The sequence below is a fragment of the Glandiceps talaboti genome, chromosome 10 (assembly GCF_964340395.1).
Source record: "Glandiceps talaboti chromosome 10, keGlaTala1.1, whole genome shotgun sequence".
Lineage (NCBI taxonomy): Eukaryota > Metazoa > Hemichordata > Enteropneusta > Spengelidae > Glandiceps > Glandiceps talaboti.
In genome coordinates, this window is record NC_135558.1 from 21,733,268 (window position 1) to 21,758,311 (window position 25,044).

A 25,044-nucleotide genomic window follows, 5' to 3' on the forward strand; every position below is an offset into this window, starting at 1 on the left:
CTCCAACAACAACGCCGTGGAGCGTACGAGGTAGGGCCACGTTTTACCGTACAATCGCTTGTATTTACATTTGATAAGTGTCATTGTGTATTTCCTTGCGTTCTTCCTTACTGTAGTTGTGTGCTTCAGCAATTTTGAAGCGAAACTTCGACACGCACGTCAACAAAATAGACGAGTTTGGAGATCGCCCGGGTGGCACGTAACGTAATGATATGTACATGACATGGCCACCTTCTTCTTGTTTTCGCAGCAGAAATTGAAGTTCAAGGCCATACCTCGGCCAAATTGAGCCGTTTTTATCGACTTGATTCAGGCCCTTGTTATCAGGTGACCAAAAATGAAGACGACGTGGATATCTACGATATTTTTGCTGCTGTGGGTACTCTTTAAAGGTGAGTTTTTATGCTTGAAATTTCTGTTGAGTCGGGTCGAAACCCTGTGTAGCGGGCGAAAACGCTTAGCATTGCCGCTTTGTCAACAATGACAACAACGAGCTGTTATGATTGAATGTAATGGCGTCTTCCCAAAGCCACGGCTAAACGTGCATGGCGGTGACGGTGTGCACTGCAACACATTTGTTCGTTGACAACGAGCTTCAGATATGTCAGAAGCCTGCAGAATGTATTAATATTGTATGAAATCGCTGACTTATGAAGGGCGAACGATAGTGCATACGGTGTACTTGCAAGTCTATTTCAAGGACCACGCAACTAGCCATGCCATTGTCAGTTAACTTATAAAACGCCTAGTCTATTTACTAACGAATTAAAATTTGGTTTCAAATCGAAATGTCGGGAGCAAGAAAGTTGTGTTTGTAAATGTAGGTACGATTTGAGCGTAGTTATACGGTTTATCATTATTGTCATTACTCTAGTATTCGTCACAATTAGTTTTTAAATGATCTGGGGGTCGTAGCAGCCTGTAATAGACTTACAGTGGGGAGGTATGTTGTTTATTGATGAGCTCAGTGGCTCAGAGAATGGTGCATTCTCACCAATGTTGTTTTGAAGTGTATATTTACATGTAAACAATATTGGTCCTTGTGTATCTCCAACGAAGATCAAAGTACAACAGTGAGATTTCACATTTCTGATGGACATCATTTGGTTTCTTCAGGTAATGCAATTAACATATGAAAGATCTAAAACTGAAAACTAAATGTACTAGCTGTTTAGATTATCAAAACTATATTTTCATTGAATTTTTTGTGCAGATATGTTTTCAGAAATGTTGAGTGCAAACCTGAAAATGAGTGTCATAATAATTGTATAATTTGTTGTATAATTTGTTAAAGGGTCAAAAGTTGAAAGTGTATCATTGTTACATTTGATTTGTTATTTATAAACAACTCTTCTCTCTCAATTCATACATTATATTTAACTGAATAAAAAGCAACTATATTTTCTAAGAAATGGCTTCCAACAAAACAAAGACCATCTTAAGATTTAGTGTGCCATCAATTTGGTATGTAATGTACATGTACATGTCATATAATTGACAAGTTACAGGACAGAGGGACGTAATATAATTGACAAGTTACAGGACAGAGGGACATATAATTGACAAGTTACAGGACAGAGGGACGTAATATAATTGACAAGTTACAGGACAGAGGGACATATAATTGACAAGTTACAGGATAGAGGGACATCATATAATTGACAAGTTACAGGACAGAGGGACATCGTATAATTGACAAGTTACAGGACAGAGGGACATCGTATAATTGACAAGTTACAGGACAGAGGGACATCGTATAATTGACAAGTTACAGGACAGGGGGACATATAATTGACAAGTTACAGGACACACACACACATGCATGAATGTAGTGTATGTCATGTCATTTACTGGTTACAGTACACAAATTTATCTATTGTAAATTTGATAATATCTCCAGAGTCCATGTTATTGGTCAGTGTGTGTGGTCCTCAGCTTAGTTTTGATTTGAATTGGCTTACATGTAGTTGTAAACTATTCAGTTTAACTATGATAGTGTAGCTAGTGACAACTGACAGGAATAACATTAGTACACATGGTTAGGGTAAGTACACCATTGAGGTGATTAAAAGTAGGATTTTACAATATTCTATGTACCTGTGGTGTAATAAAGCAGTATGGAGCTAGTCATCTCAAGAAGTAATATGAATTATGAAATGTATTGTTCAGTGATAAAGGTTCTTCTATTTTGAAATGACATAGAACTTCTTGTATTTCATTAGTAATTATAATATAAATACATTTAAATAATGTCTACAAAATTTGATCCCAGCATTGTGAAAAATAAGTGTGACAAAACATTGTAAATGAATATGAAATGTTTGCAAATATCACTTGCAAGGATTGTAGTCCACACAGCACAGGAGAATGTTGTTATCAATTTAAAATACAGTCTTTTGATTTCATGAATATTGAGTTGTTATTTGTATCAGTACTTAATCACATTGTAAACCTCAACATTTTTGCTAAAGACTTGTTTTCGCTTATTTTGGTAGAAAACAAAAATGCAAAAATAAGTAGTGGCTAGAATACCTTCTTATACATGAAACAACGTACTAGTTTGGTAATTCTTTGAGAACTAGCTGAACACTGCAAAACTAGTAGTGAAAATGTGTAGATTTCCAAGTATATTGTATTTGTTAAAACAAGGTGGCTTAGACTTCTAGCAAAGTGAAGATACAACTGTTTACACTAAAAAAATATACACTGTGCTGTTTGTGATAAAATTGTCTAAGCACCAGTGTGGACAGGTGTTGTAAGACTGATGTAATATAATGTCAATTTGTAAAGAAATGATAGAGTTGATAGAAAAAATAGTACAAAAACAAAAGCAGATATTAATTTGTTACTCAAGACCTACATGTATTATTTTCAGTTTTTGATTGAGAATCTGTGTTATTGTCACATGATTCTAGCTGTACATTGGGAATCTGTGTTATTGTCACATGATTCTAGCTGTACATTGGGAATCTGTGTTATTGTCATGATTTTAGCTGTACATTGAGAATCTGTGTTATTGTCACATGATTCTAGCTGTACATTGAGAATCTGTGTTATTGTCACATGATTCTAGCTGTACATTGGGAATCTGTGTTATTGTCACATGATTCTAGCTGTACATTGGGAATCTGTGTTATTGTCACATGATTCTAGCTGTACATTGAGAATCTGTGTTATTGTCACATGATTCTAGCTGTACATTGGGAATCTGTGTTATTGTCACATGATTCTAGCTGTACATTGAGAATCTGTGTTATTGTCACATGATTCTAGCTGTACATTGGGAATCTGTGTTATTGTCACATGATTCTAGCTGTACATTGAGAATCTGTGTTATTGTCACATGATTCTAGCTGTACATTGAGAATCTGTGTTATTGTCTCATGATTCTAGCTGTACATTGAGAATCTGTGTTATTGTCACATGATTCTAGCTGTACATTGAGAATCTGTGTTATTATCACATGATTCTAGCTGTACATTGGGAATCTGTGTTATTGTCACATGATTCTAGCTGTACATTGGGAATCTGTGTTATTGTCACATGATTCTAGCTGTACATTGGGAATCTGTGTTATTATCACATGATTCTAGCTGTACATTGAGAATCTGTGTTATTGTCACATGATTCTAGCTGTACATTGAGAATCTGTGTTATTGTCACATGATTCTAGCTGTACATTGAGAATCTGTGTTATTGTCACATGATTCTAGCTGTACATTGGGAATCTGTGTTATTGTCACATGATTCTAGCTGTATAATAATAATCAAGTCATGGACACTCATGCAATAGATACAACATTCTCTCAACTAGCTAAATGTAGAATTTTGAATCTTACAATATGATAATATCATCTTTTATTTAACTAAAACATGTGTTATTTTAACTTAGAAATCATGAATTTCCCTCTGATATCCTGATAGATACCTTAAAGAACTCTCTACTGTTGTCAGGCTTACACTAGCTGTAACCATTGTAAACCACAGCCTCTTTTACAGTACCATCCAAGACAAAGAGGCTGTGGTTCCATTCACGTATATATTGGCTATTTCTGTTGTCGTTTTGTACATCAACACTACAACCAATCAGATTGCCTCATGCATACCATGTGATATACAATGCCTAGAGTACACCACATTATATAAAGCTGACTTGGACAAGCTGAGTTCTTGTTGCTGAAATTTAATTTTGTCATTCTACGGACAACCTTGGAATGATATGAACAGAAAATAATGACCTATAAATCTTGCCTGGAAGTATCAAATAGGGTTTGTGAGAGCATGGATTTCACTGATGCTGTGTACCATCAGATATGATCATGAGTTTGCAGTAAATTACACAATGGCCATACATCTTACAAGTAGGGTATAGGCACATGTATAACAACTTCAAGCCAAGATTGGCTGATTCATGCGAGTTCACTTAAACATGCAACTGGCGGTGCCTGGGACCCTATTTTGCATATGACTGACTGTATGTTTGGAGGTGGAGAACTTGTGATGACTCACTGGCAAGTAATCACCAAAATATAAACATTCCCTATATCTGGGTTTTTCACATGCAAATGCCACATATTTGAATAATCCTGAATGACACACAATCTAAGCAGCTGTTTGCAGGGGAATTTGTCTCATTTGGAAAGTTTTTTTCATTCTATGAAACAAACAGACTGATTTTCAACTAATTTGTGTATCAAGTTACCATCCTACGACATTCACAAACAATTTGTACATGATACATGACCTGTGTGTTTCTCGGAGCACAGAAAAAGTCCTGAAAACAAGACCCAGAAGCTAGTGCTTTGTACAGCAGTTTGAATTTCCCACATTTGCATAGATTAGCCATAATCCTCTTTAGGTCTTTATATACATGTAGGGCAGTTCTGTCTTTAAATAAACATAATTCATTATCATTCGCAACCCAGGGTTGTTGCAGTGTTGTTTATGATACTTTTCTTCTTAATTTTACAAGGGACTGAACCTGGATTGAATGCTGATAAGTACGATGTTTTAGCACAATGATCTCCAGGTGCAGGCCTCTGGAACTCTGTTCATGGCACCCCGTACTACTACTCGGTGTATTGCCTGTATATCGGCATTAAATTTCCAATTTCCAATGATCTTTTCTCATTCTTGCCTTATGCTCTTTACCTCCTTCAAATGTTGGTTATCCCAGTGGTTTTGAATGAGACTAGTAACTTTTAGACTGGTCTTTCGAATCACCCCCATTCACGTACACATTCACTCAGTGCATGTAGGAAGGATTGTTCATGTATGTCTGCCTGTTGGATAGTGAATACATGTGTACACAGTCAGAAAATACTGTTGCTTCAAGGGAATGGTCCTATAAACAGGCATATTTAGTTACTTTGACATTTAGTTGACAGTGACAAGCCCAAGTAGAAGTCAGAGTATAAGTATAAATAGTTGCAAATCAGTGTAAATGCAAGCTTATAGTGAACATGCTTGACAACAGAAGATATGGATCATTATGACGTCATTACTCATGAATATTTATAACCAAGCTGAAATAACGCACTGGTTTGGGAGAATGACTGTAACTGGACAAACTTTTAAAAAAACTTTACAGTTGCAATAGTAAAACTTTAATAACAATATCTTGTTATGGGCAGTGTGATTTGACATTGTATTTGTGATTGAAATGAAGATACACATGTACACTGTACTAGCAGTAATTACCACATTCCATCACCAACATTAGAGGCAGTCAGTCATTGAACCCCCCCCCCCCCCCCCCCCCCCCCCCCGAGATATGGTGAAAGTTCATTGATATGAATTATCTTAAATGAATAACCAACTCAAAAAATTTCTACCATTTTTAGGAAGTTTAGCATGTATTAATTTATCAACATAGGCACTTGATATACCAAACCAAAATTCAGTAAAAACCTGACACATTGCTTGAGTGGTTTCAACCATATCAAATAAAGTGACAGCTTCAGTTATTGTATGTATAGAATATGTTGAAATTAATGATCAAATCTTCTGTTGTAGTCTTGGGTCAATGTTAATTAGTTCATTTGATAGTTTTCTGACACTGTTCTCAGTGTGTGTTTCATTGTTGTGGTGATTTTGTTGGTTTCAATGAGTAATGTACGTCTTTGAGATCAGAAAAGGCGAAACTAGGTCATTGTTTGCATTGTATGTACTAGTATCTGATACTACTCTCTTTTCTTTTTGATAAAAAATGGTCTAAATTGTTGAAATGAAGTGCTACCTGTACTCTACAGGCATTTTATCACCATTCTCCTCTAAAATTATAGTGTGTCTGAATAGGACACAATACATGTACAAAATGTACCTGGTTTTCTTTGTCAATTTCCATTGCAAATTGTAAAACCATTGAATGCACTAGGTTCTTTTACATCTTCATTATTTGCAAATTTGTTCACAAAGAGTTTTCAAGAAATTATTGAGATAATCTATTTGTGTGAATCAAAAGATTGACTATAAATAAAGAGTACATTTATGTGATTTTAATACTAACATTCACCTGATTTCATATCACAGTGGAGACATTAAAAGCTGGAGCAATGTCTGGATCCATTCCTGATCACCAAATGTCAAAATCTTTATGATAGTCTATAGTACATGTACATGTACATTTTTAAGTGTTCTTATTTTACATTTGGAATTCTACTATTATTTATATCAGTCAAATGAGAATGAAAAACCCTGAAATACTCCGTATTTTTCCCTCCATGCAAACCAAAAGTACACAAAGTTGTACATTGTAGTTTTATGGTTCCTATCCATCATTATGGCCTACGTGCACAAGTTTGGCAGGCAGTGGCTTCAAGTTGACAGGCTCTGTTTGTCATTTCTAAAATTTGTTTATCTTTTTGATAGCAGGGTGACAGGGTATTTAATGACATTGCAAACTTATTTTGAACAGCTTGTCTACCAGACCATGTGTTGGTCATGTTTAGGAGAGGGTTCTGAGGCAGGGTTCTCCACAATTTTCAAAAATAAAGGGGTGGCCAAATTGACATATTTGTATCTCATTAGCATATTTTTTAGCTCTTAACATTAGAGTGTGAAGAAATGTTTTTTCAACATCAAAAAGGCCTACAAAATAATAATCAATTAAATTCCTATTTTATCCATTCAGCAAACTAGAATACACAGATTGCGTATATCGCAAAGATACAACATGGTTGGATAGGCAACTGGATAGTCATTCAGCAAATGAATACCTATTGTTCACATGGACTAGCATATGGATAAACAATTTAAAAAACTACTGTTGTGCTACAATGCCATTGGCGGTATTTTTATTTTTATGTATGGAATAAGATTTTTCATGAAAATCTGCTGGAAGTAACATGTTTTTTTTCATGTGACAAATTTGGGCTATGTATTACCTGTCACATTCAGTGCTCATTTGGGTGAAAAACATGGCCGTAGCATCGTGCTTTGTCATTCATGATTCACATCCAAATCATTTAGGACATACATATAGTTTTTATTTGTATTCATCCATACAATACAAAAATCGTCATGACATCGTATAGCGGTATGTAATATTACGCATACGGGAAGGCTTGGCAAATCTGAAACATTTATTCCATACCAAGCCATGGAAGCTGCTGTCTTGTACTTGTACTATGGTACAACTGGGGTATTGTTTAACTTGGAAACTGTTTTTGTTTTTGTTTGAACTACTATCATTATTATCGAGGTGATAAGGGGCTGTGTCATTTTAAAAGTGACACATGACAAATGTAATTTTTTCGTTGGGGGGGGGTTCCCATTTTAGACCAAAGGGCAAAAAACCCTACCCCAAAGGGCGGCACATGTACATGTAGTTTTTATTTGTTTTATTTGTACTCCCAGTAGGCGGGAGTACCCCTCCTACCCCACCTCCCCAAGTACAATGTACCATAACATTACAAGTTAAACTCAAAGAGGCTATAAAATAAAAATCTTTGGATTTCATGTGTGAATTTAAGAGGAATGGATATTCCAGATACAGCATGAATGTAGAGTGCATGTTGTACATGTGTTGTAGTGATGTAACATAATGTAACTGGTCCAGATAAATGTACATATAAATGTATATCTTTAAAAAATAGTATGTATTATTATTAATTAGTCGGTCACTTCTCATTCCCTGAGAAGTGATAGAAGTACCTTATGGAGAATTAAACTAACAATCTGTTATCCTGGCTTTGTTGTCAGTGATATGATTGTATTTTTTGTTTTATTCAGTTGAATGAGATGCTAGCAGGTGATGATATGTTGAGTTTAGGCATACATGTATTTTGGGTGTCACATTGCTAGGATGGACTAAGCTGGGTCAATGAGTTGAGTATGTGACTGATGACATTGTTTGAAATGTCTTGGTTGTGATTAGAAGACAACAACACCTGTAGTGAGGAATCTTTAGTCATTCCATACAATTTATTGTATCACTATTCTATGTAATGTGTGGATTTTTAGTGTTTAAAATTGATTCATTGTATTTGAATAGAGTAAAAGCTTACTTTTAGGAGAGATTACCAGATCTGACCCCTATCAAACCCTTTTGAAACACTGGGATCATCAAATTTTGCCACACTTGATGTCTTTACTTTTCCAGTGTTTGTGTTTGACCCTCTACAGGGTCTATGGTTTGATATGACTTGTTTTTCACTGGTTTTGCTAACTGTAAGGTGAGAAAGGTCAATGTGTAAGAAGGGCATGGTATTGACAGTGCTAATTGATGAAGGTGTAGAAGTTATGGTAGTTATTTCAGTTTTGCATACTTCAGTATAATGTTTTCGTATTTCTTCAAATTGAACTTATGGCGTGATAATATGATGATAAGATGATAGACTTAAGGAGTCTTGAAATGTGTCTTCGAAATTGACAAATCAAGTTAATTGACTAATTAGAACAATTAATGTAGTTTGTAAGAAACTACGTCATTGGCCACATATTGGGTGCACAATGTGACCCATAACTACATGTAACAATGATGACCACAAAATGTAAACAGTTTTTTACACTGATATGGCAGTGCAATTTAACAACAAAGGGGGGGTTTGTCTATCTTTTGATTGGCTGGGAGAAAGCCCAGCAAATGCCTCAAGGCCATTCACTATTGTTCCATGGATGTAAAGTGATTTTATGAAAGCTTGCCAGTGGTGGCTTGTTAACAAACATCTTAACAAAATAAACACAACTTTCTGTGGGGGCATGAGTATTTTCCATTTTTGTTGCATCCCAGTGCAAGGTTGAAAATGTTGCCAGTATGCAGACTTGTAAAGTTCTGGAAATGATATTTCATACTTTTTTCCAATCGGATAAACTCTCTTTTTAAGTTTCACATGATAAAGAGTTTGATTTCATTATAAAGGAATACTCCTCCCCACATACACACATGTTATATACACATGGTTCACCTATTTTCAATCATTTGTTTAACAACATGTAAAGATTTTGTTACCCTGGTAACAGAGATACTGTGGTGGGCTCGAAATGAATGGTGGTCTTGCATCCAAAAGCCACCACTTTTTAATTTTGGACCACCAAAATTGAAAAGTTGGTGGTCCACATAAATTTTGTTCGTTTTGAGTACTTTGGTGATGGCCTTGTTCGATAAATGACCGAACATCACCATATTTGTTCTCTGATCTTGGCTGCAAAAAACCAACTGAATCACAGTATTGCCACTCCCAGCTGTAACTTATCTCCTTGTATTTGATCAAAAACCATTACCTATCCCATGAACGAGTAACTTATGTGACTACATTTCCCAGGTAGCCATGAAACTAATGATAAATATGCAATAGCTACTTATCATATATGACGTTTTGCAATACTATTGGACATCACCATTGGAGATGCCATAAGACTGAAAGTATATTGTGAATAAATTATGATAATAAAAGTCATCAAATGCCATGCAGTTGTGTAATATTTACTGAGATTCCAAAGATCGTAAGTCTGTGTTTGACTTATTAGGACCACATGGGAAAGTTCCTTTGATGTTTAAAAGTTGAAATTCAGAATATGAGCGGCAGTTTATTTAAGTTTGAATTTAAACGAGTCTGTTCTGAGGCAAGTGATGGCCCAATCTCAGTGGGAAATGCAAGCTCAAGTATGTGTATATCTCAGTGAGTGGACTTACACGATCACAAGTGTAATTTTACTCCCTTTCATATACAATGTACAGTTGGCTAAATACATCCATATTATCGACACTATTTTTAATACTTGTAAAAGTAGAAATAAAATATGTGTTTAAATAGAGTGAATCAGATGTAAACATGTCTTTAAATTCCTTGTCACACAAATTTATTTGTTATCTCCAGTGACATAGGTTGTAAATAGTGTGGTGTGGCTACAGGTCAGTTATCTACACATAGGTTGTATTGACCTAAAATAGTGTGGTGTGGCTACAGTTATCTACACATACAATGTAGGTTGTATTGACCTAAAATAGTGTGACTACAGGTCAGTGACTTCAAGAAAGGTTAAGTGAACACATGAAGGATTAATGTGATAGAATAGATAGAGCTATCATATCAGGTCTATTCAGGCATGATATTAATGTCACAAGTAATACTGGTCATATCACAGACATCACACTATACTGGGATCTGCTGACGCCTGTCGGCACCGGGTATACCCAACTTTTTAGAATTTTGAAACTGCAGTCGTCTATGGATATTTAGTTTGATTGAAACAACTTTAGCTTTTCTGAGAAAACTAATCAAAAACTGTGATTGAAAAAAATCAATGTGCAAAAATTGACATTAGAGTTATAAATCTGTAGAGAAAGAAAAGTTGGTTTTAACTTTTTCATTGGCAACTTTGATCATACACCATGTACTTTGAGTGTACCATTAATTTATTCATGAATATTAATTATACAAATTGGCATGAATATTAATTAGTGACCGGGACTACTCTCAAGCTTGGCAGAACCCTGCTATATAATCACTGGTATGGTTGAAACTGTGGTTCCATGGAAATCAGGTGTGGTTGAAACTGGGTCCCATGGAAACTGGGTGTGGTTCAAACTGGATTCCATGGAAACCAGGTGTTGTTCAAACTGGGCTGCTTGGACGATGATTTGGATGTCAGGTTTTATCCAAACCAATGATTTGAAACTTGGTATCATGGAAACCAGGCAATGTGGAAATTAATGTCATGGAAACCAGCTGGTTGAGAACTTGATGTCATGGAAACCAGCTGGTGTTGGAACTTAATGTCATGGAAACCAGTTGTGGTAGCCTGGAGATGTTGATTTCACAAATTGGCAACAAAAAACTTTGTAGAGTTTAAAGCAAACTTGACATGAACTGACAGAATGAATTATTGTTTGTAATTGTAGTTATATATTAGTAAGTCTTATTGACCTTTGACCTTAGTACACTAAACAAATAACACTTTGATTAATTGTCCATCGTTGCCCAGTAGAAATAGTGAGTCACTTCAGTTATGACATTGACTTATGTGTACATGAAGTGTGTTGTCATAGCAACCCATTGATATGAGGTACATGAATGGATGATTTTGTGTCCTTGGGTTGATTCTGTTTGACCATGACCAGTTCAAATTATAACCTTGGAAACAGCAATCCTAGTGTGTCAGCCATGATACACTACACTACATGCCATGCATTATGATGAGATTAGGAACAGAATGCTACATGTTTCATAACATTTGGCACAGTCCAGCCACAAGAAACTACTGTGCAATATGGTATTGTTTCTTTTTATAGGTACATGTACAATGTACAATATGTACATAATAAAATTCCAATCTAAAGTGCAGATTTTATTTTCAGATTGTGTTTGTAGTGTTTGAATGTGAGAAGTGCGTTTGACCTGTTCCTTGGTTGTTGTGATTAATATTGTGTTAATTGCATTGTGTATCTCTGTGCAGTCACTAGCACTGTATTCTTATGCATACTACACACACACATGATAATAGAAGCACATTAGTTGTGGTATGATTGTGTTCTGATTAAAAAAATTATGTATTTACAAGAAACAAGTAAAATGCATCCTGATTAGCGAGAATGTCAGAAATAGGTTGACCCAGTAGTGTATATATAAGAGGTTGACCCAGTAGTGTATATATAAGAGGTTGACCCAATAGTGTATTGAAGTATAGGATATTGTATATGCTCTGCATTGAAAAACAGAGTGACCTTGGCAGGAGGAATGTTTGTGTCATTTTAGTGACATGTGTCATCTAAGAAGTAGGACGGTCAGTCACCCAAACACTACTGGTTCCAAGTAAACATAATGATTTACTATTCATGAACACAAGATGCTGCCTAATGAGCTGTAGAGCAAACATTGGCAGGGCATGTACATGTAAATGTACAACAATACAGCCAGAAAGAGTAATTAATTTTGTTTATTGACAGTGATTCCCAAAAGAACAACAACAACAACAACAACAAAACAAAAACATTTTGCATTCCTGAAGTGACCTTTAACATCTGTGACATTAATCGCTAAGATTAAGATCATCACATTTATGTCCAGGATAGTTAGTGAGTTATTTGAGGCCATGGTCAGCCAGTGTTGGTGGGTGAAGCCCTCAAGCACTTTCCATTTTCGTCTGTCGCTTGCCTTTCTACTCCATGTTGCCATATTCGTATACATTGTATGTGGTTATTTCATTGAACTAAGATAACCCTATAAATTCATTCAATCTCATTACCATTTCATTGTCAATAAAATTGCAACCTTTTCTCTTTGAAATTCCTAAGTTGAGAATGTGTCCTGTTATGAGACTCGCATAGTACTACAGTCTTGTCTAGCACGAGATTTTGGGCAGATATGACACCATATACAGATGCACACAAACTTATAATGATTTTTAGCAAACTGAACTGATAAGGTTCAATAGTGCTATAGGTTGGCAAAGTGTGTTTCTGTTTCTGTGTGTGTGTGTGTGTGTGTGTGTGTGTGTGTGTGTGTGTGTGTGTGTGTGTGTGTGTGTGTGTGTGTGTGTGTGTTGATGTGTGTTGATGTGTGTGTTTGTATTTGTATGTATGTATGTATGTATGTATGTATGTATGTATGTATGTATGTATGTATGTGTGTGTGTAAACAGCTTAAAATCAAAAACCGCTGGACTGATTGCCATGAGGCCTAAAAAAATAATTGATTGGTTCCGGTTACCCGACTCCACCTAGCTTTACACTGCTGACCCTGAACTTTTTTTTACGTATTCGAGAAAAGAATAATAAAATCTGCATAAATTGTGAAGTGTCATGAGAAATAGTGGATGTGGAAAATGACATCAACTTAAAAAGACAAAATAAAACTATTCTTCCAATCTTTAATGGCTGTACATCTGATAGGAACAAATAAACAACACAGAGACCATATGGAAAACAATGGGAAATCTGAACTAAACACTGAGAAAAAAATGTACAATAAAATAAAATAATCGAGGAAAGAAAGACATCTTGGAACAATTCATGGAATCTACCAGTTGACACGTTAGCTCAGCTGGTTAGATCACTGTGACTAGTGTTTAGGGGACATGGGTTCAATTCCTACATGTGTCATTTTTCTTTCCTCATTTATAAAAAATTCAAAAAAAAATCTACCTACCCACCCTACTCTAAAATTGAGTGTAATCGGAACCACACAACTTTTTAGTCCCCGCCCGATTTTTTTCATACTTGGTACAGGGGCAACATACAGTGGCATACATATGCACATCAATTTGTTTCATGATGCAATCCAATATGGCCGCCTAGCAGCCATTTTGTTTGCAAATTTTCAATGTCCAAAGCCATAACTCAGACATGCTTGAACAGATCTCATTCAAAGTTGGTATTAGGACAGCGTTCTATGACAAACATGTGCATATCCATTTTCATTGTGATACGATCCAATATGGCTGTCTGGCAGCCATTTTGTTTGCGAATTTTTATGTCCTAAGCCATCCATAACTCAGACATGCTTGAACAGATCTCATTCAAAGTTGGTATTAGGATAGTGTTCTATGACATACATGTGCATATTCATTGTTGTCGTGATATGATCCAATATGGATGCCTGGCAGCCATTTTGTTTGCAAATGTTCCATGTCGATCCAAAGCCATAACTCAGACATGCTTGAACATCTCATTTAAAGTTGGCATTAGCACAGTGTTCTATGACATACATGTGCATACTCAATTTTGTCATGATACAATCCGATATGGCTGCCTGGCAATTTTGTTGGTGCAGTTTTCATGTCCAAAGCCATAACTCAGACATGCTTGAACAGGTCTTTTAGGGATGGTGTAAGGTCCACCATGAGTATTCCATAATCAGTTCCATACCACTCCTAATTACAGCTAAAATGATGTAAGCTTGGTATTTCACTCATGTGACATGACATTTAATACACACCCTCAAACAATGTCTAATGCAAAACAACTACATAGGTGCCATGCACAGTGGGGATGTAGAAGTAGTCAAGTTGAAATGTTGATTATCAGTTAGAAAATAAACAATTGCAGCCATTAAAATCATCATCTCCATGTGTAATATTTTCATTAGAACTAATAGAAGCCTGTTTTTACTGCACTGTGAAAGAATAGCAATGCTTATCAGTGTTCAATGTGATTGGGCAAAGGATCCTGCTGTGTTTATTGTGTCTCTGTTATTGTTAGTCTAGAGTTGAAATTTGTCTATCTCTGTGTCAAAAACATGATGTCCCAGTCGCTAATAAGTTCACCATAGTTGACTTGTCTGTACAATATGGTAGTCCGGATGGACGTACTTGATGGGCACTGTCATCATGTGATACTCATCGTTAGTTGGATATCTACATGTAATTTCTCCGTATACGTTTCATACTTTCATAAAAACTTCCATATTTCATTGGAAATACCATGTAATTTTATGCATGTATTTCTTTTAAATATGAAAATTATATTTGACATTGAAATGGCAATCATAATTATGTTTGAATAAAACTGAATGAAAAATGCTAGGTATCAAACCGTCCATGCTTGGTGCACAGGCATCCATATATAAACACAGTGACATTAAAAAGTATTCCACATTTTTCCCCATTGTACAATCTTCATGTATTATACATCAATGGAAAGCTTACTTTCCGTACTGCAACCTTACGAAAAAAGATATATTTGAAGACAAAAACTGTCAAATGAGACAATGATTGCTTGATGATCAAGTGACAAAAAACAAAGGAATTTTCAGCACACGGCAAGTATATTTTGATTGCTCATATCTGATGAATGCTTAAATCTAATAAGCTGAAAATCGACAGATTTATAGAGCTGTCCATTATAGAGATGTTTACGTTCTAACAAAGTCCAAGATATGTTTCTAGATCTATGGACCTAGGCAGAAATGTACCCATAGTAGACTCTTCCTCAAGCCAAGTTCATGACTTCCGTATTACAATGTATCTCATTAATAATCATAAGTTCGGAAAATCTCCAACCTTGGAGAGATTTTCCTCCCGATTTGGAGTGGTGTGGAACTGATATTACTACATGAAAGACACAATATTCAACAAGCAGCTGTTCTGGAATTTCACCAGGATTAGAATTTGTTTAGAATAGATACACTGTGATATATAATTTTATAACTACATGTAGGTGAAATTAAGGTGATTCAAAATGCCTCATACCACAACCTTGAAAAATATTCTTTATATATGTGTGTCTCATAACCAGTAAATGCAAAGCTTACTATTCAAAATTGCATGACAAGTGAGAAAAAAGAGTTAAAATTGGTAATTAGCAGCCGACCTGATCTGAGCAGCCATGAATTTACAGTTATACTGCCTATTGTTCTCGCTTTTAGGGGATTATGACATCATAGAGTTGAACACGAATTCTATTGCCGATTTTGTAAAACTTGGAACACAACTTGTGTTACAAGTCGATATCAAAATGCCTCTAATGATAACTAGAATGTATTGACTCAAAACATAAAAATTCAAACCAAGCATAATGTTCTGATTACTGATTTTTTCCCATCCCAGAAGTAGATTACTACTTAAAGCCGAATGTCGGGTATAAAAGGCCCCCTAACTTTGTGGGGGTTATTGTCAAATTTGAATGCAGACTGTTAACAACGTCTTGATTCCTCTCTGAAAAGCCGTGGTAATAATGAGCAGCTGGTGATTTTCGTAATAAATTTGGTATGTGTAGACTTGTGAATGTCTGTTGAATGCGGGTGTGGTCACAGAAAGGTGATATTTAAACATGGTAGAGACAATTTTTTACAAAACACGGTCAAACTGGGTCTGTTCGTTGTTAGTGAAAAGCCGTTACTTTTTAAACCCGGGATTAAAATGCCTGCCAATCACACTTGTTCAAATATGGGTACGTAAATCCACGAAAGTTTGTGTAGCAATCAACGTTATCTTGAAGGATTTGTAATTAGTACCTCTCCATGCCCAAGCATAACGGTACATGCAAGTTTGCTTTCATGAAACATTGAGTTCACATTTACGATGTCTATGCATAAAGTAACGGTGCTGAAACGAAAGATTTCAAAAAGATGAATAGCTAACACTACTACAAGTCACTACGATTGTAGGCGTATAGAGTTGATTGTACTGTTCAAGGAAACAATATTTTTTCAACAGGATTTTTGTTGATGGTGTTCACACTGAGCCGTGTACTTCCACTGATATGGAACGTGCAAGGATAGTCCTGGAGTTGTACTAATTGTCAAATTAGGGTTAGTAAATAAAGGAAACTGGTAAAGGATTGTTTTGGTGTACGGCAGTTCTCTTTTTGGGATATGCAATGTTTTCGCACATGTTACATAGCAAATTACAATGTGGTACTATACTCCCATATATAACCAACGTATGGTCGTATAGACATAGAGAGCCCATCGATTCGATGACGCACTCTGGCATCACATCTCTTTTGACAACGCCAACCATTAGCATTAGACGCCCCATTTACTTTCAAGTAGCGGTCGTCTCTTTATGTCCCACGTCTATCCATGAGGGTCCAATACTTTTTATATCGGAGTTTACGGAGACAGTTATTGTGATCGTGTGCTGGCTGACGTGTGCCGAAACAACTACATGCCTATGAACTTGTCAGAGATGTGGTAAGCACAGGCAGTATCTGCAGACATCTGCCGCGACACCTTGAGATAGTTCTGGTTCAGAGCTGGTTATTTTGACTTGGATCTTCAGGGTGGTCGGCTGACCTGTCAGTTATATCTAAGTTTCCAATCAAAAAGGCTAAAAAAATGCTGCCGTGCATTGTCCTTTGCTGACTCGGGATTATTATTGTTTGCGATGTTTTTTGTGGAGACAGCAGGGCGCCTATATGTGACATTGTTTACAATTTACAACGAAAGTGAATAAATGCTAATTTTCACTTGAAGTACAACACATGTAATACTTTTTTAGAAATCATAAATAACTGGTGTGAGACTTTGTTTACATTTTGTTTGTTGGTTTTGATTCAGTAAAATGAAAATGATATCTTGAAATATATTTACATTTTGCTTTGATGGGCGAAAAAATGATCTCAAGTTGTAATGTTAGATTCCAGAAAATGAACGACAATGTTATATCCGGTCTTGTGAATTTTTCCTTTGCATTTGAAAATAATCTCGAGGTAGCTTTTGCATTCACAAAATGATGTTATCTCGATATATTGGTTGCTTTTGATTGGAAAATGAGATACAACTTGTTGAATCTCTCGATAACGAGAAGGTTTCTCGAGGTGTCTATATCTTGAGATCAGATTACGTATTTGTTGCCGTTTCTGTTGAGATGTGAAGTACAGGCCATTCACGTAAAACAGCAGACCTAACCACACATTTCATCATTTATAAATCCTTGGGGCGAATGTATCATGGGTAGGGTTCTTTATTTTTATGAATTACAATATTGTGGACAATTGTATGTTTATATTTGTTTCCCCATGTATCGACCGTAGTGTCATGTTCGATTGAATGTCGACCGCCAACACATATGGAACATGTACTAAAATGTTGTATAGAACAAGCAGGCTGGTGGTGATTATGCAGATAATTGGTCAATCATTTATACATGTCATAATAAGTGTAATGAGATGATAAACAAGTGGTCCCGACATATTGTAGATTTCCTGTGCATTGAAATATAGACAAAACTTTCCCACAATGGACAAGTTTATCTATTGAGTAATATAAAAGTCAAGTGTAAACTTATATAGTCTTCCTGGTCCTAAAATAAACTTACAGTGTTGCATGCGACGAATTGCATGGTGCGTTGCTCGTCGAGTTGCATCGTGTAACTGGGCCTTAACATACATATACTGTAACCTTGTAAATTTGGTATAAAATCAGTAGTACTGTGGTAGTCTATGTGTCCTGGACTACTGCTAAATTTCAAGCCGTTTTCATTATATCCTTATACACATGTAGATGTTTTGTTGTGTACACTGATATTGAATTCAGTAACATGTACATGTACCCATAAAGATTTTATTTATCAGCATGTATAAGATAAAGTGAAACAATGCATTATAAATCAAGAAAACAAATGACAGATATCTGTAGTCATACATTAATTAACAATGGATTTGGTCAAATAATAAAATAATGGTAATCCAGCTGTATTTGATGCAGGAATTGAACACTTTTGTGACAGGATTTCATGTTGACACAGATTTCAGAATTGTCTGATTCTAGATAGTGAGACTGAGAGTTAAGTTATGTGGTGGAGTTTTAGTTACTGAGGTCATATGAGGATACCAACATTCCGGTTTGATCAGCCATCTGTTATCATGTTTAGAATTGGTTAATGCACACACTTTCATTTATTATTCTTAAAGCACAGATTGACATTCACCAAATCTTGAATTCTTGTCCAGAAATAGTGTAAATAAACATGAAAAAGACACACAGTACAGTACAGTACAGTAGAGATAACAACAACTCTTACAAGTCTAAATTACATCTCAAAAAATTAGGCTACTGTTCCTTTGGACAGAAAGTTAGCATTATACTGTTAAAGGGTCATGTTTCAATCCTGGGTCATTGCATTTAGTGTTATCTTAATAAGGATTATATGGCATTATTCTTTTATTTTGAACCAAAAGTTTCTGTTACTCCATTTTTCAAACCTAGATTTTAATTTCAATCTCATTTATTTTTGGAAATCTTGCAAAAGTATACTTCCTTATTTTATTTGCTGTGTTCAACACACCATTTGATTTCGATTCCAGGACATGATACAGAATGTAGTATGTACAGATATAATAATAAACTGTCCGTTATGGTATGTACAGATATGATACTGTAATAAATTGTCCATTATGGTATGTACAGATATAATAATAAACTGTCCGTTATGGTATGTACAGATATAATAATAAACTGTCCATTATGGTATGTACAGATATGATAATAAACTGTCCGTTATGGTATGTACAGATATGATAATAAACTGTCCATTATGGTATGTACAGATATAATAATAAACTGTCCGTTATGGTATGTACAGATATGATAATAAATTGTCCATTATGGTATGTACAAATATAATAATAAACTGTCCGTTATGGTATGTACAGATATAATAATAAACTGTCCGTTATGGTATGTACAGATATGATAATAAATTGTCCATTATGGTATGTACAGATATAATAATAAACTGTCCGTTATGGTATGTACAAATATAATAATAAACTGTCCGTTATGGTATGTACAGATATGATAATAAACTGTCCGTTATGGTATGTACAAATATAATAATAAACTGTCCGTTATGGTATGTACAGATATAATAATAAACTGTCCGTTATGGTATGTACAGATATAATAATAAACTGTCCGTTATGGTATGTACAAATATAATAATAAACTGTCCATTATGGTATGTACAGATATAATAATAAACTGTCCATTATGGTATGTACAGATATAATAATAAACTGTCCATTATGGTATGTACAGATATAATAATAAACTGTCCATTATGGTATGTACAGATATAATAATAAACTGTCCATTATGGTATGTACAGATATAATAATAAACTGTCCATTATGGTATGTACAGATATAATAATAAACTGTCCGTTATGGTATGTACAGATATAATAATAAACTGTCCGTTATGGTATGTACAGATATAATAATAAACTGTCCGTTATGGTATGTACAGATATAATAATAAACTGTCCGTTATGGTATGTACAGATATAATAATAAGCTGTCCGTTATGGTATGTACAGATATAATAATAAACTGTCCGTTATGGTATGTACAGATATAATAATAAACTGTCCGTTATGGTATGTACAGATATAATAATAAACTGTCCGTTATGGTATGTACAGATATACTAATAAACTGTCCGTTATGGTATGTACAGATATACTAATAAACTGTCCGTTATGGTATGTACAGATATAATAATAAGCTGTCCGTTATGGTATGTACAGATATAATAATAAACTGTCCGTTATGGTATGTACAGATATAATAATAAACTGTCCGTTATGGTATGTACAGATATAATAATAAACTGTCCGTTATGGTATGTACAGATATAATAATAAACTGTCCGTTATGGTATGTACAGATATAATAATAAACTGTCCGTTATGGTATGTACAGATATACTAATAAACTGTCCGTTATGGTATGTACAGATATACTAATAAACTGTCCGTTATGGTATGTACAGATATAATAATAAGCTGTCCGTTATGGTATGTACAGATATAATAATAAACTGTCCGTTATGGTATGTACAGATATAATAATAAACTGTCCGTTATGGTATGTACAAATATAATAATAAACTGTCCATTATGGTATGTACAGATATAATAATAAACTGTCCATTATGGTATGTACAGATATAATAATAAACTGTCCATTATGGTATGTACAGATATAATAATAAACTGTCCATTATGGTATGTACAGATATAATAATAAACTGTCCATTATGGTATGTACAGATATAATAATAAACTGTCCATTATGGTATGTACAGATATAATAATAAACTGTCCGTTATGGTATGTACAGATATAATAATAAACTGTCCGTTATGGTATGTACAGATATAATAATAAACTGTCCGTTATGGTATGTACAGATATAATAATAAACTGTCCGTTATGGTATGTACAGATATAATAATAAGCTGTCCGTTATGGTATGTACAGATATAATAATAAACTGTCCGTTATGGTATGTACAGATATAATAATAAACTGTCCGTTATGGTATGTACAGATATAATAATAAACTGTCCGTTATGGTATGTACAGATATAATAATAAACTGTCCGTTATGGTATGTACAGATATACTAATAAACTGTCCGTTATGGTATGTACAGATATAATAATAAGCTGTCCGTTATGGTATGTACAGATATAATAATAAACTGTCCGTTATGGTATGTACAGATATAATAATAAACTGTCCGTTATGGTATGTACAGATATAATAATAAACTGTCCGTTATGGTATGTACAGATATAATAATAAACTGTCCGTTATGGTATGTACAGATATAATAATAAACTGTCCGTTATGGTATGTACAGATATAATAATAAACTGTCCGTTATGGTATGTACAGATATACTAATAAACTGTCCGTTATGGTATGTACAGATATAATAATAAGCTGTCCGTTATGGTATGTACAGATATAATAATAAACTGTCCGTTATGGTATGTACAGATATAATAATAAACTGTCCGTTATGGTATGTACAGATATAATAATAAACTGTCCGTTATGGTATGTACAGATATAATAATAAACTGTCCATTATGGTATGGACAGGTATTACTGTAATTTCATTGTTTTAACCATAAAATTCTCTTTCCATTTTTATCCATTAGATTCAACGGGTAGAAGTTCATGCCAGGTGACAACACCCTTTGAGTCTCAGTATGTTACTCCGATATATGATCAATACAGGATTGGTGCAGGCTGCTCCACAAGCGCAAAAACTGATAATGATCAAGAAGTACATGTAATAAACTTTGTTGGGAGAGGATCAGGAATAGCTGATAGAACTCCAATAACTTTACATATAAAACCTGTCAATCAGACTCATACTTATAATAAACCTCTGATTTTTGTGCTCAGTTCACAAATCCGGGTCAAGTGGACTATTCAGACCGAGAGACTAGCCCCAGATGTACACTGTGATGTCATAGTAAGTAATATATCTGACTTTATTCTCACTTCAAATTGCATTGATTCAAAGCTATAAATCTATTGGCACATAAACTGATTTCGAACAGGTTTAACTGAATCGATTCAATTTGATTTGATTTGAAATTGATTCATATGGGGACAGGGCTTTAGTTGTTTACAGTTGAACAGGTTGCTGTATATATATACCCAGTACAGGTTGCTGTATATATATACCCAGTACAGGTTGCTGTATATATATACCCAGTACAGGTTGCTGTATATATATACCCAGTACAGGTTGCTGTATATATGTACCCAGTACAGGTTGCTGTATATACATACCCAGTACAGGTGAATATACCCAGTACAGGTTGCTGTATATATATACCCAGTACAGGTTGCTGTATATATATATATATACCCAGTACAGGTTGCTGTATACAAAGCCAGTACAGGTTGCTGTATACAAAGCCAGTACAGGTTGCTGTATATACATACCCAGTACAGGTTGCTGTATATATATACCCAGTACAGGTGAATATACCCAGTACAGGTTGCTGTATATATATATACCCAGTACAGGTTGCTGTATATACATACCCAGTACAGGTTGCTGTATATATATACCCAGTACAGGTTGCTGTATATATATATATATACCCAGTACAGGTTGCTGTATATATATACATGCATGTACCCAGTACAGGTTGCTGTATATATGTACCCGGTACAGGTTGCTGTATATATACCTAGTACAGCTTGCACATATAAATACCCAGAACAGGTTGCTGTATACATACATGTACCCCACTACAGGTTGCTGTATACATACATGTACCCCAGGACATGTACCCAGTTCTGATGAGGTTAAAGTGTTGCCAAAGTCTGTATAAAATTGCCACTCAGTAAGATTTAGGGATTTCTGTGTTACATAATAGTATTCAGACATGTTGTATTTGTAGTGATAGAGATAGCAGGATTACAGCTGGTTCAATTGTATTTCCTAGAGATCACACCATGCTATTTTACTCTCTTTTGCATATTCTAATGTAATACTGATCAACCAATGGCAATGGCTGAATATAATTAGGTAATTATTTGTGGAAGTCAGTTGTAATGCCACTGTTAAACTATAAATACTGTAGTGCTAAACTCATCTCCAGTGTCCTTGAAAACATTAGTTGTATTGTTGTTACTGACTTCCAATATAAAGTTACCTGAAACTAGGCAAGTCCATCAACCACTTACTCTAGAGAGTCTGTGCCCAAGAGAAAGACTTCACTTTCAGTGTGAGTTTGATGTCAACACTTGAATCAAGGATGTCTTACAGCTGGGGAATATTTTCACTCTTACAACAAGTCATTTTATTTAACAAGTATTTTAGTAAATCTGTGCCAATTTTAATATCCATGGAAACAAAGACGACACAACAATGTTATCTAAAAATATAATGAGTCACATGAATGTTTAATACTTCCCCAAAAGTCTATGGCATTTCTTTGTGCTTTAGTTATGTTGTGACTGGTTTTATTTGCATTCATCCACTTTTCTGTTCACTAATTATTCATTCAGTTGAATGTAATTGTTGAATGTCAATTTGCAGGGCATGCCATTGCAATCACAGAAATATGACTCAAACAATCAGGCAGAACATATTATAGGACATGAAAATGAATGGCAAATTTCCATTTTTTATTTTTAGATTTAGACATTTAGAAAGGTTTAAATATATTCATAGCATTGTTTCAATAGGAGTTACAACAAACCAGCTGTTATTGATCTCATTACAAAACAAATATTTGCAGGAAATACCAAATATCATACCAGTATCTCATAAAAATGAAATGAAATAGAAATGTGTGCAATGTAATTGTGATTATATTTAGTTTGTAACGATACCGATATTTTCAGTGTTTATAATTATTTTTTTGCTACTATTAATCTATTAGTAGTAGTAATAATAATGTATATTTGGTACTATAGGCCATGGGTCTTAAATGTACATATCTGAATAAAGAATGATGGTTCATGGTCACACAAGCAGACAATTAAATCCCTAGAAAATAGTATTCCACAATAGTAAGAAGGTACAGTGTAGTGTACTACCAGCTAGACACAGTCACAGTCAGCAGTAGAGGAGTTTTAGAGACACACTGTCAGTGTATGTGTATTTAAATATGTTGTCTGTGTGTCCAATCTTACATCAGAGTTGAGAGGTCACTGTATTATATGACTAGACTGAGTGTCTGTGCTGCCAAGCATGTAAGGGCTGAATCTTTCCAGATAGTTATATGTTCAATGTAAATGTCCAAGAGAACTTTTATACATGTATACATTATAACATATGTTCAATGTAATTGTCTTATATACATGTACATGAACCTTTTACAGTCAAATTTGAATATGCATGTCCCAGAGAAGTCAAGTCTAAACTTTGTTAAAAGTAAAGTATCAAAAAATGTCATATTAGATGGAAAAACATTTGCCTTCTGAGGGTTTATCTTGTTCAATTTTGTTATAAGGTTGTATTTTTTTATCATTTTATGTTGATATTGAACTAGTCTATGGCTATTCACCTGTATACCCAATTCAAAGGGGAAACAAATACATTGTATGTATTATACATGTACTGTATGCTGAATCAAAGGTTTGACAAAAAATTGTGTAGAGACACACATTCACATATTCCATGTAATTTATTAGGCTCCCTAAGGGGATGCTATCACAGTGGGCTAAACTGAACTAAGGTGTGTGTGTGTGTGTGTGTGTGTGTGTGTGTGTGTGTGTGTGTGTGTGTGTGTGTGTGTGTCTGTCTGTCTGTCTGTCTGTCTGTCTGTCTGTCTGTCTGTCTGTCTGTCTGTCTGTCTGTCTGTCTGTCTGTCTGTCTGTCTGTCTGTCTGTCTGTCT

The 25,044-nt window shown here is 34.8% G+C and overlaps 1 protein-coding gene across 1 annotated transcript in view; it reads left to right on the forward strand.

Moving 5' to 3' along the window:
- The window catches only part of LOC144440758 (transforming growth factor beta receptor type 3-like), a 51,898-nt gene continuing 26,854 nt past the window's right edge, over window positions 1-25,044 (forward strand). Inside the window, exons 1-3 of the mRNA XM_078130137.1 lie at window positions 1-30; window positions 251-392; window positions 21,837-22,156. Coding sequence (XP_077986263.1) covers window positions 338-392; window positions 21,837-22,156 — 375 coding nt within the window. The 5' untranslated portion in view covers window positions 1-30; window positions 251-337. The remainder of the gene's footprint in view (window positions 31-250; window positions 393-21,836; window positions 22,157-25,044) is intronic.